The 12,538-nt window shown below is 39.7% G+C and overlaps 1 protein-coding gene across 2 annotated transcripts in view; it reads left to right on the top strand.

Moving 5' to 3' along the window:
* TAF2 (TATA-box binding protein associated factor 2) overlaps nucleotides 1–12,538 on the top strand; it is a 382,948-nt gene that overhangs the window by 16,032 nt on the left and 354,378 nt on the right. For both annotated transcript variants that reach the window (XM_053715318.1, XM_053715317.1), the window contains exon 4: nucleotides 11,342–11,460. In XM_053715318.1, coding sequence (XP_053571293.1) covers nucleotides 11,342–11,460 — 119 coding nt within the window. The remainder of the gene's footprint in view (nucleotides 1–11,341; nucleotides 11,461–12,538) is intronic.

Raw genomic sequence — 12,538 nt, 5'->3', positions numbered from 1 at the left:
GAGTATGAGGGAAGGAGGGCTAGCGTAGAAAGGGAAGGATAGGTTAGACAAGGGGTGTTTAAGGTGGGTAATTTCTGCTGTGTTTTTAAAACATTTCAGCACAGTTTAAGGGCTTAATGCACCTGAAATTACATTAACCATTTGTCTATCTTAAATGTGGGCTCAGTCTGTTCTGCCAAAAAAAAAATAACATTTACGCTTTTTATACCTGTTATTCAATAAATGGAAGCATGCCATGCCATTTTACATAATGTATTCATGCTCCTAACCTTGTCCTGATTAATTTAGTGCAGTGTAAAAAATAAAACATACACAAAACATTCGCACCAAAAATCATCCTGTATAAAATTTCACAACATGCCTATTTTTACATTCTTCAAGTACTCCGATTTGGTTACTATTCAAGATTAGCTCAAAGAAACAAGGATCTATAACAACACAACATGGCACTAAGTGGTTAATGTTTCCACTATTTGTTAACACTAGACAGATATAAGGGCAGGACATATTTGAGGGCTGATAAAGGACTTTTTAGAGTTTTCCCAATCTTAGAATAAGTGCTGTGAGGATATTTATCATTCTTATTACAAATCACATGGTACCTGGATTGTCACAGGACCACTTGTATGAAAGAGAATCAGAAAGTGTTGGAAATGGTGGCTCTGTGTCACCTCCAGGGAACCAAGCTGCCCACGTCCTCTGAGTCAACCTTGTTGCTTTCACCTCCAAAATAAAAGAGCTCACAATAATGTAGCAGATTTCAGACAATGTGGTAAGCGCACAAACTGGTTAAACCCACAAGATTGCAGTTAAAATCAGCCTTTTATTAAAATCATCACAAAGGTGTCTTCAGGTGCAGCTTCAGGTTTTATTTAAAATACAGCTCAACGCGTTTCAGCTAAAAGAAGCCTTTATCAAGAGCATAAAGTTAAAACAATTTCTGGAACAAATTGTGCTGCACCTGAAGACACCTTTGTGATGATTTTAATAAAAGGCTGATTTTAACTGTAATCGTGTGAGTATAACCAGCTTGTGCGCCTACCACATTGTCTGAAATCTGCTACACTATTGTGAGCTATTTTATTTTGGAGGTGAAAGCAACAAGGATGACTCAGAGGACGTAGGCTGCTTGGTTCCCTGGAGGTGACACAGCACCGCCATTTCTCTTGTTAAGTGTGTTCAGTCCACGGGTCATCCATTACTTATGGGATATATACTCCTTCCCAACAGGAAGTTGCAAGAGGATCACCCAAGCAGAGCTGCTATATAGCTCCTCCCCTCACATGTCATACCCAGTCATTCTCTTGCAAGTCTCAACAAAGGAGGTTGTGAGAGGAGATAGGAGTTTTTTACTTAATTATTCTTCAATCAAAAGTTTATTATTTTAAAATGGCACCGGAGTGTGCTGTTTTTTTCTCTCAGGCAGTATTTAGAAGAAAAATCTGCCTGCGTTTTCTATGATCTTAGCAGACGTAACTAAGATCCACTGGCTGTTCTCGCACATTCTGAGTAGTCGGGTAACTTCAGAAAAGGGAATAGCATGCGGGGTCCCCCGCAAATGAGGTATGTGCAGTAAATATTTTCTAGGAATGGAATTGACTAAGAAAACACTGCTGTTACCCATATGATGTAAGTACAGCCTTTAATGCAGTAGTAGCGACTGGTATCAGGCTGATAAATGTATGCGCAGTTGAGTTATTTTCTAGGGACTAGAATTTGACTGAGAAAATACTGTTAATACTGAAATAAATGTATGAGCCTTAACTGCAGTAGAAGCGACTGGTAGCAGGCTTAGTGATAACTTTGCATAACACTGGAAAAGTTGTTTTTAAAACGTTTACTGGCATGTTATTCGTTTTGTGAGGTACTTTGGTGATAAATCTTTTTGGGCATGATTTTTTTCCATATGGCTAACGTTTATTTCTGCATAGAAACCGTTAACAGGTCTCCCACTGTTGTAATATGAGTGGGAGGTTTTTTTTTTTTTTTTTAGCGCCTTGTTGCACAGTTAAAATTCTAGCACAGTCTTCCTGCTTCTTCCTCCTTGATCCAGGACGTCTCCAGAGAGCTCAGGGGTCTTCAAAATTCATTTTTGAGGGAGGTAATCAGTCACAGCAGACCTGTGACAGTGTGTTTGACTGTGATAAAAGCGTTAAATCTGAAATTGATTATCCGTTTTTTGGGTATTGAGGGGTTAATCATCCGTTTGCTAGTGGGTGCAATCCTCTGCTAAATTCATACATTTACTGTTAAATTTGTTGGCTATAACTGAATTAGTTCATTGTTATTTCAACTGTGACAGTTTTTTTGTGTTTTTAAAAGCGCTGAAGCGTTTTTTTCTATTGCTTGTAAATTTATTGAAAGATTTTTTCCAAGCTTGCTAGCCTTCATTTCTAGTCTGTTTAAACATGTCTGATACAGATGAATCTACTTGTTCATTATGTTTAAAAGCCAATGTGGAGCCCAATAGAAATATGTGTACCAATTGTATTGATGTTACTTTAAATAAAAGTCAGTCTTTACCGGTAAAGAAATTATCACCAGACAACGAGGGGGAAGTTATGCCGCCTAACTCTCCTCACGTGTCAGTACCTTCGCCTCCCGCTCAGGAGGTGCGTGAGATTGTGGCGCCAAGTACATCAAGGCCCTTACAAATCACTTTGCATGATATGGCTAATGTTATGAAAGAAGTATTATCTAATTTGCCTGAGTTAAGAGGCAAGCGCGATAGCTCTGGGTTAAGGACAGAGCGTGCCGATGATACGAGAGCCATGTCCGATACTGCGTCACAATTTGCAGAACATGAGGACGGAGAGCTTCATTCTGTGGGTGACGGATCTGATCCGGGGAGACCGGATTCAGAAATTTCAAATTTTAAATTTAAGCTTGAGATCCTCCGTGTATTGCTAGGAGAGGTGTTAGCGGCTCTGAATGATTGCGACACGGTTGCAATCCCAGAGAAATTATGTAGGCTGGATAAATACTATGCGGTGCCGGTGTGTACTGACATTTTTCCTATACCTAAAAGGCTTACAGAGATTATTAGCAAGGAGTGGGATAGACCCGGTGTGCCCTTTTCCCCTCCTCCGATATTTAGAAAAATGTTTCCAATAGACGCCACCACACGAGACTTATGGCAGACGGTCCCTAAGGTGGAGGGAGCAGTTTCTACTTTAGCCAAGCGTACCACTATCCCGGTGGAGGATAGCTGTGCTTTCTCAGATCCAATGGATAAAAAATTAGAAGGTTACCTTAAGAAAATGTTTATTCAACAAGGTTTTATATTACAGCCCCTTGCATGCATTGCGCCCGTCACTGCTGCAGCGGCATTCTGGTTTGAGTCTCTGGAAGAGGCTATTCGCACAGCACCATTGGATGAGATTATGAGCAAGCTTAGAGCCCTTAAGCTAGCTAATGCATTTATTTCGGATGCCGTTGTGCATTTAACCAAACTAACGGCTAAGAACTCCGGATTCGCCATCTAGGCGGTCAGAGCGCTATGGCTTAAATCCTGGTCAGCAGATGTAACTTCTAAATCGAAATTGCTTAATATTCCTTTCAAAGGGCAAACCTTATTCGGGCCCGGCTTGAAAGAAATTATTGCTGACATTACTGGAGGTAAGGGTCACACCCTTCCTCAGGACAGGGCCAAATCAAAGGCCAAACAGTCTAATTTTCGTGCCTTTCGTAATTTCAAGGCAGGAGCAGCATCAACTTCCTCCGCTCCAAAACAGGAAGGGACTGCTAATCGTTACAGACAGGGTTGGAAAGGCAACCAGTCCTGGAACAAGGGCAAGCAGGCCAGAAAACCTACTTCTGCCCCTAAGACAGCATGAAGAAAGGGCCCCCTATCCGGAAACGGATCTAGTGGGGGGCAGACTTTCTCTCTTCGCCCAGGCTTGGGCAAGAGATGTCCAGGATCCCTGGGCGTTGGAGATCATATCTCAGGGATACCTTCTGGACTTCAAGACTTCTCCTCCACAAGGGAGATTTCATCTGTCAGGGTTATCAACAAACCTAATAAAGAGAGAGGCATTTCTACAATGTGTACAAGACCTCTTAGTAATGGGAGTGATCCACCCAGTTCCGCGGACGGAACAAGGGCAAGGTTTTTACTCAAATCTGTTTGTGGTTCCCAAAAAAGAGGGAACGTTCAGACCAATCTTAGACCTAAAGATCTTAAACAAGTTCCTAAGGGTTCCATCGTTCAAAATGGAAACTATTCGAACCATCCTACCCATGATCCAAGAGGGTCAGTATATGACCACAGTGGACTTAAAGGATGCCTACCTTCACATACCGATTCACAAAGATCATTATCGGTATCTTAGGTTTGCCTTTCTAGACAGGCATTACCAGTTTGTAGCTCTTCCCTTCGGGTTAGCTACGGCCCCGAGAATTTTTACAAAGGTTCTGGGCTCGCTTCTGGCGGTACTAAGACCGCGAGGCATATCGGTGGCTCCGTACCTAGACGACATTCTGATACCAGCGTCAAGTTTTCAAAATGCAAAGTCTCATACAGAGATAGTTCTAGCATTTCTGAGGTCGCATGGGTGGAAAGTAAACATGGAAAAGAGTTCTCTGTTACCACTCACAAGGGTTCCCTTCCTAGGGACTCTTATAGATTCTGTAGAGATGAAGATTTACCTGACGGAGTCCAGGTTATCAAAAATCCTAAATGCTTGCCGTGTCCTTCATTCCATTCCAAGCCCATCAGTGGCTCAGTGCATGGAAGTAATCGGCTTAATGGTCGCGGCAATGGACATAGTGCCATTTGCGCGCCTGCATCTCAGACCGCTGCAACTATGCATGCTAAGTCAGTGGAATGGGGATTACTCAGATCTGTCCCCTTTACTAAATCTGGACCAGGAGGCCAGAGACTCTCTTCTCTGGTGATTGTCAAGGGTTCATCTGTCCAAAGGAATGACTTTTCGCCGACCAGATTGGACGATTGTAACAACAGATGCCAGCCTACTAGGCTGGGGCGTAGTCTGGAACTCCCTGAAGGCTCAGGGATCGTGGACTCAGGAGGAGAAACTCCTCCCAATAAACATTCTGGAATTAAGAGCAATATTCAATGCTCTTCTAGCTTGGCCTCAGTTAGCAACACTGAGGTTCATCAGATTTCAGTCGGACAACATCACGACTGTGGCTTACATCAATCATCAAGGGGGAACCAGGAGTTCCCTAGCGATGTTGGAAGTCTCGAAGATAATTCGCTGGGCAGAGTCTCAATCTTGTCACCTGTCAGCGATCTACATCCCAGGCGTGGAGAACTGGGAGGCGGACTTTCTAAGTCGCCAGACCTTTCATCCGGGGGAGTGGGAACTTCACCCGGAGGTATTTGCTCAACTGATTCTTCGTTGGGGCGAACCGGAGCTGGATCTCATGGCATCTCGCCAGAACGCCAAGCTTCTTTGTTACGGATCCAGGTCCAGGGACCAGGGAGCGGTGCTGGTAGATGCACTAGCAGCCCCTTGGGTTTTCAACATGGCTTATGTGTTTCCACCTTTTCCGTTGCTACCTCGACTGATTGCCAGGATCAAACAGGAGAGAGCATCGGTGATTCTGATAGCGCCTGCGTGGCCACGCAGGACCTGGTATGCAGACCTAGTGGACATGTCGTCCTGTCCACCATGGTCTCTGCCTCTGAGGCAGGACCTTCTAATTCAGGGTCCTTTCAACCATCCAAGCCTAATTTCTCTGAGGCTGACTGCATGGAGATTGAACGCTTGATTCTATCAAAGCGTGGTTTTTCGGAGTCAGTTATTGATACATTAATACAGGCTCGGAAACCTGTTACCAGAAAAATTTACCATAAGATATGGCATAAATATTTATATTGGTGTGAATCCAAGAGTTACTCATGGAGTAAGGTTAGGATTCCTAGGATATTGGCTTTTCTACAAGAGGGTTTAGAAAAGGGTTTATCCGCTAGTTCATTAAAAGGACAGATTTCTGCTCTGTCTATTCTTTTACACAAACGTCTGGCAGAGAATCCAGACGTCCAGGCCTTTTGTCAGGCTTTGGCTAGGATTAAGCCTGTGTTTAAAACTGTTGCTCCTCCGTGGAGCTTAAACTTGGTTCTTAAAGTTCTTCAGGGTGTTCCGTTTGAACCCCTTCATTCCATTGATATTAAGCTTTTATCTTGGAAAGTTCTGTTTTTGATGGCTATTTCCTCGGCTCGAAGAGTCTCTGAGTTATCTGCCTTACATTGCGATTCTCCTTATCTGATTTTTCATTCAGACAAGGTAGTCCTGCGTACTAAACCTGGGTTTTTACCTAAGGTTGTTTCTAACAGGAATATCAATCAAGAGATTGTTGTTCCATCATTATGTCCTAATCCTTCTTTGAAGAAGGAACGTCTTTTGCATAATCTGGACGTAGTCCGTGCCCTGAAGTTCTACTTACAGGCAACTAAAGATTTTCGGCAAACTTCTTCTCTGTTTGTCGTTTATTCTGGTCAGAGGAGAGGTCAAAAGGCTTCGGCCACCTCTCTCTCTTTTTGGCTTCGTAGCATAATACGTTTAGCCTATGAGACTGCTGGACAGCAGCCTCCTGAAAGAATTACAGCTCATTCCACTAGAGCTGTGGCTTCCACCTGGGCCTTTAAGAATGAGGCCTCTGTTGAACAGATTTGCAAGGCTGCAACTTGGTCTTCACTTCATACCTTTTCAAAATTTTACAAATTTGACACTTTTGCTTCTTCGGAGGCTGTTTTTGGGAGAAAGGTTCTACAGGCAGTGGTTCCTTCTGTTTAATGTTCCTGCCTTGTCCCTCCCATCATCCGTGTACTTTAGCTTTGGTATTGGTATCCCATAAGTAATGGATGACCCGTGGACTGAACACACTTAACAAGAGAAAACATAATTTATGCTTACCTGATAATTTTATTTCTCTTGTAGTGTGTTCAGTCCACGGCCCGCCCTGTCTTTTTTTGAGGCAGTTCTAAATTTTAATTAAAGCTCCAGTCACCACTGCACCCTATAGTTTCTCCTTTCTCGTCTTGTTTCGGTCGAATGACTGGATATGACATGTGAGGGGAGGAGCTATATAGCAGCTCTGCTTGGGTGATCCTCTTGCAACTTCCTGTTGGGAAGGAGAATATATGCCATAAGTAATGGATGACCCGTGGACTGAACACACTACAAGAGAAATACATTTATCAGGTAAGCATAAATTATGTTTTTCAACACTTTCTGCTTCTATACACGGTTTGGGAGAACCGGGGCTGGCAGCGAGCACCTGAAAGGAAGTGCTAACATTGCTTCATACTTTATCCTTTCTAGTACGTATGAAAGAGAATGTTTGCTCCAATGGCCTCACTTCCTTAAGCACACTCCAACCATCTAATTATAGTAAGGATTATTTCTGGGTTTAAATTTTTCATAGCTCTTACATTAAATGTTCCTGAGTTATAACCAAATGTAAAATATATGTAACAAGTGATGTTATAGGTCCATTATTGACATACTTGAGATATTTTTTCAATATTCTATGACAACCAGCCTTTAATCTTTGCTTAAAGGGACAGTCTACACCAGAATTTTTATTGTTTTAAAAGATAGATAATCCCTTTATTACCCATTTCCCAGTTTTGCATAACTAACACATTTATAATAATATACTTTTAACCTCTGTGATTATCTTGTATCTAAGCCTCTGCAAACTGCCCCTTTTTTCAGTTCTTTTGACAGACTTGCAGTCTAGTCAATCAGTGCCTGCTCCCAGATAACTTCTCGTGCACGAGCACAGTGTTATCTATATGAAATACGTGAACTAACACCCTCTAGTGGTGAAAAACTGTTAAAATGCAATCTGAAAGAGGTGGGCTTCAAGGTCTAAGAAATTAGCATATGAACCTCCTAGGTTAAGCTTTCAACTAAGAATACCAAGAGAACAAAGCAAAATTGGTGATAAAAGTAAATTGGAAAATTGTTTAAAATTACATGCTCTATCTGAATCATGAAAGTTTATTTTGGCCTAGACTGTCCCTTTAATATTAATTGAATAAACATGAGATTTGTTTTTTTAAATGATGATTAACTCTTTGGAATTCCTTGTGTACTGTGGTTTGATAGTCTATTTTGTGTGTTGGATACATGCCAGCTAGGGAATCACTTTTCTCTTTGACCACTTTTTATAAATTCCACAATTTCTTTCCTTGGTAGAGCTCCAGTCTCTTCGTTTGATTCATTTAACATAATGGATCTATCTCTACCTGGGTCTACTGTATCAATATTGAAAGTTGTGACATATGTGCCAATGTCTTCCTTAGGCAGCCAAGACTCTAACAGAAGGCTTCTGTCAGTTTGTAGACTAGCAGTGTATTGACCTTCATTATTATGCCGTTTACGTTTTTTTTCCTTTTAAAAACTGTCCAAGCAGAGACTCTGGGAGACTCCTTAGAGACCCAGCCCTAGCCAGCAGAATTAGCATTAATACTGACACGGATTAATGTGTCTCACAGCTATAAATCAGTAGTATATATAGGCTATAGCACATTAAAGATTAAGTACAGGAACAATTTTTGAATTCACCATGATTTAATATGAATTCCCCATTGTAAAGGCGAACACACGTTACTGGCTATTGACAAATTGGATTCGGTTATGTTCCGGTTAGATGTTCATGCTTACAGTGTACACTCCTTTATCCAGTACTAGAGATGGTAGCTCTTCATCTTCAATACTTGCAGTAATTAAAGGGACAAGGTAGAATTTCTGTAGGCACAGTGAGTAAAAAAAAAGGACTTATATAAGATACTGGCTCTGGAAATGAACTTGGCTTTTAGGGACCAGTAATCTGGCAGCAGGTCCATTTCCTTAATTTGTTACTTAAAGGGACACTAAACCCAATTTCTTTTCTTTAAAGGGACAATCTACACCAGAATTTTTATTGTTTTAAAAGATAGATAATCCCTTTATTACCAATTTCCCAGTTTTGCATAACCAACACAGTTATATTAATATACTTTATACCTCTGTAATTATCTTGTATCTAAGCCTCTGCAAACTGCCCCTTTTTCAGTTCTTTTGACGGACTTGCAGTCTAGCCAATCAGTGCCTGCTCCCAGATAACTTCTCGTGCACGAGCACAGTGTTATCTATATGAAATACGTGAACTAACACCCTCTAGTGGTGAAAAACTGTTAAAATGCAATCTGAAAGAGGTGGGCTTCATGGTCTAAGAAATTAGCATATGAACCTCCTAGGTTAAAGGGCCACTGTAAGTAAATATTTTCTATGCCTGTTACTAACTAACTACCCCAAATACGCTTTTTATCAATAGCATTTCATTAACATATCTCTACCGTATATCAGAAATCTTGTCTGCAAATTTAATTGTTTTCCAAACCCACTCCGTGGGTATCCTTTGCTCTGTACCAATCCGTTTACAATACCTAGGTTTCAAAATGGCTCTTTAAACACAAAGTTATTGGTTTAAGTATTTTGAACATGCAGTGCTGAAAATAGTGGGCAGGATAACGTGACATCATCGGAGAATAAAAGATATAACTTTTAGAACGTTATGAAACTTCGTTTTGGAGAAAATATAGGTCACTAGGTTTTAATTAATGTTTATTAACTTTAATATGTTAGTTGTTTAGCTTAAAAATGATAACAGAAAGTAATCCTTTAAGCTTTCAACTAAGAATACCAAGAGAACAAAGCAAAATTGGTGATAAAAGTAAATTGGAAAATTGTTTAAAATTACATGCTATATCTGAATCATGAGAGTTTATTTTGGCCTAGATTGTCCCTTTAATGATTCAGATAGAACATGCAATGTTAAGCAACTTTCTAATTTACTTCTATTATAAATTTTTCTTTGTTCTTTTGCTATCTTTATTTAAAAAACAGGAATGTAAAGCTTAAGAGCTGGCCCATTTTTGGTTGAGAACCTGGGTTATGCTTGCTTATTGGTTTGTTAACTGTATCCAACAATAAGTAAGCTCTATTCATGGTGCTGAACCTAAAATGGGCTGGCTCCTAAGCTTTAAATTCCTACTTTTTAAATAAAGATAGCAAGAGAACAAATACAAATTGATAATAGGAGTAAATTTGGAAGTTGCTTAAAATTGTATGCTCTATCTGAATCATTAAAGAAAAAATTTGCGTTTAGTATCCAAAAGGGACACTAAACCCACATTTTTTCTTTCATGATTCAGATAGAGCATATAATTTTAAGCAACTTTCTAATTTACTCCTATTATCAATTTTTCTTAGTTCTCTTGCTATCTTTATTTAATAAGCAGGAATGTGATGCATAGGAGCCGGCCCATTTTTTGGTTGAGAACCTGGGTTATGCTTGCTTATTTGTGGCTAAATGTCAGCCACCAATAAACATGCACTATCTATGGTGCTGAACCTAAAATGGGCTGGCTGCTAAGATTTACATTCCTGCTTTTTAAATAAAGATAGCAAGAGAACGAAGAAAAATTGATAATAGGAGTAAATTAGAAAGTTGCTTAAAATTCCATGCTCTATCTGAATTATTGAAGAAAAAAATGTGGGTTTTAGTGTCCATTTAAAGTGACAATAAAGTCAAAATTAAACTGTCATGATTCAGAGCACACAATTTTAAACAACTTTCCATTTTACTTCCATTATCTAAATGTGCACAATCCTTTTTATATGCACACTTTCCGAGGCTCCAGCTCCTACTGAGTATGTGCAAGATTCACATAATATACCTATATGCATTTTGTTATTTATTGGCTGATGGCTGTCACATGATGCAGAGGAAAGAAAATAAAACAAACTGAATTTTTTTCAAAAAAATCTACTCATGTGAAATTCAAACTAAGTGCTTTTGTATTGTCTTTTTATTATGCGTTAATTGATTAAGGTATTCAGCTGTGTTTAGTGGTCCTTAAATTTGTCACTTACAGGGACAGTAAAGTCAAATTAAAGTTTCATGGTTCAGATAGAGAATGCAGTTTTAAACAACTTTCCCATTTACTTCTGTTTTCTAATTTGCTTCATGTTCTTTGTATCCTTTGTTTAAAAACATACATGTGTAGGCTTAGGAGAAGTAATTCACTGCAGGGGGCTAACTGCTTATTGGTGGCTTTAAATATATGCCTCTTGTCACTGATTAAACCCTATGTGTTCAGCTAGTTTCCAGTAGTGCATTGCTGCTTCTTCGACAAAGGATACCAAAAGAATAAAGCACATTTGATAATAGAAGTAAATTGGGAAGTTGCTTAAAATTTTATGTTCAGTCTGAATCATGAAAGAAACATTTTGTATTTCATGTCCCTTTAAGGTAATTATCATAATAGGGAACTGTGATTGGAAGCCGTAACTTAACTGTACTGTTTTGCTTGTTATTGTAGGAGGAATCTCAACTACTTCTCCAATGCATATGCAGCTGCAGTCAGTGCAGTAGATCCAGATGCAGGAAATGGGGAACTTTGCATCAAAGTCCCATCAGAATTATGGAAGCATATTGATGGTAGGTCACATACAGACAGCTCTTTTGAATCATATTTTTAACCAGCAGTTGAATTCTCACTATTGCTTTCATTACAATATTAAAATGGGATAAAAAGTACATGGAACTCAATTTCAGTGATAAGCATTCAAAAGCTTTAATTGTACAAGCATGTCTGTATAAGAACTAATTCACCCATATTGTCCTAATTTTTTGAAAGAGGTTTTGGCATCTACTCCTTGCACTGTGTACCTAGGCTAAATGTAATAGTTACTTACATACAAAATAAAATAAAATATACCTTTTTTTATTTATTTAAAATCTGGTTAACCCTTTCCCGCTGTTAGGACGTTCCATGCCGTCCTAAATGCGCTGGGACTTTAGCGCCGTTAGGACGCCATGGAATGTCCAAGACGTTTGGCTGTACTGAAGCCAAAGGCGTTTCCTGAATTGGATCGTGGCCTGGAGGGCATGCCTAGCGTCATAGGCACTCCCCCCAACAGACACGGTGCCATCATTGAAATCATGCGATCGCATGAACGATCACGTGATTTCAATTTGTTTACATCAGAACTTTGTTCCGATGTAGACAAATTACTCCTGTCAGGAAAGGGTTAATCTATAACTGTCTTTTTCAATAGAGCAATTACAAATAGTCTACAGTGTTCACAGAAAATGTTGCCAGCCGGGTGGCATTATAAAGTGGCCGAGCGAGGGTAGTGTAATACTTTGCAATATGATAACATTTTATGTTATTTGTTAGGTGTTAAATTGATTTAATGATAATTTGTGCTACAAACATCCAAACATTTAATAATAGCTATTTTTCCTTTTGGGATTCAGATAGATTACACAATTATAACAACAATACAATGTACTTCTATGATCTAATTTGCTTAATTCTCTTGGTATTATTTGTTGAAAAGCATACCTCTGTATTTTGTAGGGCAGGGCAGCTGTAACCAACACCTCCTATCTCATCTCATTGATTGGACTCCATACCTCGGTAGACTCAGGAGCAGCAATAAACTACTGGGAGCCAGCTGCTGATTAGTCGCTGCTCACATATACTTCTTGTCATTGGTTCACGCAATGTGTT

Source organism: Bombina bombina, chromosome 5 (assembly GCF_027579735.1).
Source record: "Bombina bombina isolate aBomBom1 chromosome 5, aBomBom1.pri, whole genome shotgun sequence".
NCBI lineage: Eukaryota > Metazoa > Chordata > Amphibia > Anura > Bombinatoridae > Bombina > Bombina bombina.
This window is presented reverse-complemented; position numbering and strand designations above follow the sequence as displayed.